The sequence below is a fragment of the Lissotriton vulgaris genome, chromosome 1_1, assembly GCF_964263255.1.
Source record: "Lissotriton vulgaris chromosome 1_1, aLisVul1.2, whole genome shotgun sequence".
In the NCBI taxonomy this organism is placed as follows: domain Eukaryota; kingdom Metazoa; phylum Chordata; class Amphibia; order Caudata; family Salamandridae; genus Lissotriton; species Lissotriton vulgaris.
The window spans coordinates 273,577,970-273,580,784 of record NC_141685.1 but is presented as its reverse complement, the minus strand read 5'-3'; the positions used below and the strand labels follow the sequence as shown (position 1 = coordinate 273,580,784).

At 52.1% G+C, this 2,815-nt stretch overlaps 1 protein-coding gene across 1 annotated transcript; it reads left to right on the top strand.

Annotated features, from left to right (window-relative positions):
- Positions 1–565: 565 nt before the first annotated feature.
- Positions 566–2,121, top strand: LOC147746910 (uncharacterized). The gene has a single exon (XM_086936119.1). It carries the CDS (start codon positions 730–732, stop codon positions 2,032–2,034), a length of 1,305 nt encoding a protein of 434 aa, XP_086792245.1. The 5' UTR covers positions 566–729; the 3' UTR covers positions 2,035–2,121.
- The last annotated feature ends 694 nt before the right edge of the window (positions 2,122–2,815 follow it).

Here is a 2,815-nt window from a genome sequence, read left to right as displayed (position 1 = left end):
CACCTTGCGGTGAAATCCTTCAAGTCAGGAAAGACACCAGGTAGTGACGGTCTCCCAGTCGAGTTCTATGCCTCACTGTGGGACCTAGTGGGACCGGATCTCCTGCAGGTGTATGAGGAGATGGAGAGGGAGGGAATCATGCCCCGCACTCTGAGGGAGGGAATGATTGCTCTCTTGTATAAACATAAGGGGGAGAGATGTGACCTAAAGAACTGGCGTCCCATCTCTCTCCTGAATGTAGACTACAAGATCCTTGCAAAGACACTAGTGAACAGACTGAAGGGCGCCATGGGAGAATTAGTACACCCAGACCAGACCTGTGGGGTCCCGGGGCGCAGGGTCGCAGACAGCCTGGCACTGATAAGGGACACGATCCAGTACATCACGGACCGCAAGATCCGGGCTGCGCTGGTCTGTCTAGATCAGAAGGCATTCGACCGTGTCTCCCATGAGTTCATGGAGAGGGTACTGTGCGGGTTTGGGCTGGGGGAGCGCTTCTGCGGTTACGTTAAAGTAATGTACAAAGACATCTTCAGTTCAGTCATTGTAAATGGTTGTAAAACAGACCCCTTTCCTATCAGGTCTGGGGTAAGACAAGGCTGCCCGCTCTCGCCACCTCTGTTTGTTTTAGTTATAGAACTTCTTGCCGAGTACATCAGGAAGAACCCAAACATCAGAGGGATCCAGACACCCGGCGACGCGAAGAAGGAGGTCAAGTGTTCGCTGTACATGGACGATGTCACCCTCTTCTGCGCGGATGGAGAATCAGTCAAATCCCTGCTGGAGGCGTGCACAGACTTCGGAAAGGCATCAGGGGCAAGAATCAACGTGGACAAATCGCAGGCCAAACTCTTCGGGCGATGGGACCTCTGCAACGAGCCTCTCCCCTTCCCCATCGAGGCAGGACTGATGAAGATCCTCGGCGTCTGGTTTGGCGGACCAGGGGCAGCAGCGAAGAGCTGGAACGAACGCTTGGCCAAGGTGAAGCAGAAACTGGGTCTCTGGAGCCTGAGAAACCTGAGCATTGAGGGGAAGGCTCTGGTGCTCAGGAACGACGCCCTGCCCGTGCTGCAATATGTGACACAGGCCTGGCCACTCCTGGCCAACGTAGCACGGGCCATAAACAGCATGGTGTTCCACTTCATCTGGCACTCAAAGATGGACAGGGTGAAACGGTCGGTCATGCACAAGGAGCACCGCAAAGGGGGGAAGGCAGTCCCCGACATCCCAACAATCCTCAGGGCCTTCTTTGTGTGTGGCTGCGTCCGAATAACTTTGTTAAATATGAACAAGGACCACTCTGCCTACAAAGTCTTCCGCTTTTTCCTCCTCCCGGTGTGGAGACGGCTAGGATGGGAAAAGTGGGAAAATGCAGTAACTTTCAACTGGGACCTACCATGGTATTACAGGGAGGTGGAAAAGTTTGTGGGTGAATTTGGGCTAAACTGTGTCATCCCTTGCCTTTGGAAGCCCAAGACAATCCGCAAACTGATCGGGACCAGAGACACCACCGAACCAGTGAGCGATCTGCCCCCAGCAACGGCAGCGCACGTGTGGGGGAATGTATCCTCCCCAAGTCTGACAAACAGACACAAGGACATAGCATGGATGTCTGTGAAGGGGGGTCTGCCAGTAAGGTCCTTCATGCACAGCAGAGGCCTGTGCCCGCACAGGAACTGTCCAAGGGGATGCCCCGCAGAGGAAACTGCACACCATCTCTTCTGGGCCTGCCCCTTTGCCCAGAGACTACGGGCTGTCTTACGCCAAGAACTGCTAGCCCTCATCCCCTACGAGAACATTACTGAACAGTCCATGATGTACGGGCTGTTTCCAGGGACTCACACAGAGGAAGATATCCAGGGGTGCTGGAGGCTCCTTTGCTGTATTAAAGACATTCTCCTGTTCGCCAGGACCCGCCTGGTTACCAATGGAGAGGTGGTGAACCGAGAAGGGTGCCGCAGAATGGTGCTCAGCCTGCTTAGAGACTATGCAGCCATGGACAAGCAGAAAAGTGGGGAAGGGGAAGAACTGTAACACCCCCCCCCCCCTACCCCACTAGACTCTTTAAAGTGGCCCCATTTAAAATCTGCAAACGCTACCTGCAGACAATTTGAACCCCAATCAGACGACCTGTAAATGGTTTAATGCATTTGATTAAAAAGTTAAAGTGGACTGCCTTTCCTAAGGGGGAGGTACCACTTCCTTGAAAACTATGTATCGCAAACTTTTAAGCACTTAATAAAAGTCTTTGCCCCAAACCTAAAAAAAAAAAAAACGGTCCTAGTATGCTTGATTCCGGTCCAGGAAAGACATGGCTTGGCAGTTTGGGCTGGACTGTTCCCATGAGGCACAGGGTCAAGGCTGATTTGCATATGGCCATGTCTGAACTGGGGTGGTTTTGAGTGCAAAATAACGATGGATTAAGGCCCAGATCTCTGTACTGGGGTGAATGTATGACATTGATCTGCATTCTGTCCATCAATTGTTGCTTTTGTCACCCCGAGTGGGATGGGTATGCTCAGACGTGAGTCCCATGCTCTCCACACCACTGGAGTCAAGCTATTCTAGCTGAAGACGGCTGATACCGGTCCTAGTATGCTTGATTCTTGTCCAGGAAAGACATGGCTTGGCAGTTCAGGCTGGACTGTTCACATGAGGCACAGGGTCAAGGCTGATTTGCATATGGCCATGTCTGAACTGGGGTGGTGTTGAGTGCAAAATAACGATGGATTTAGGCCCAGATCTCAGTACTGGGGTGACTGTATGACATTGATCTGCATTCTGTCCATCAATTGTTGTTTTTACAAGATCACGT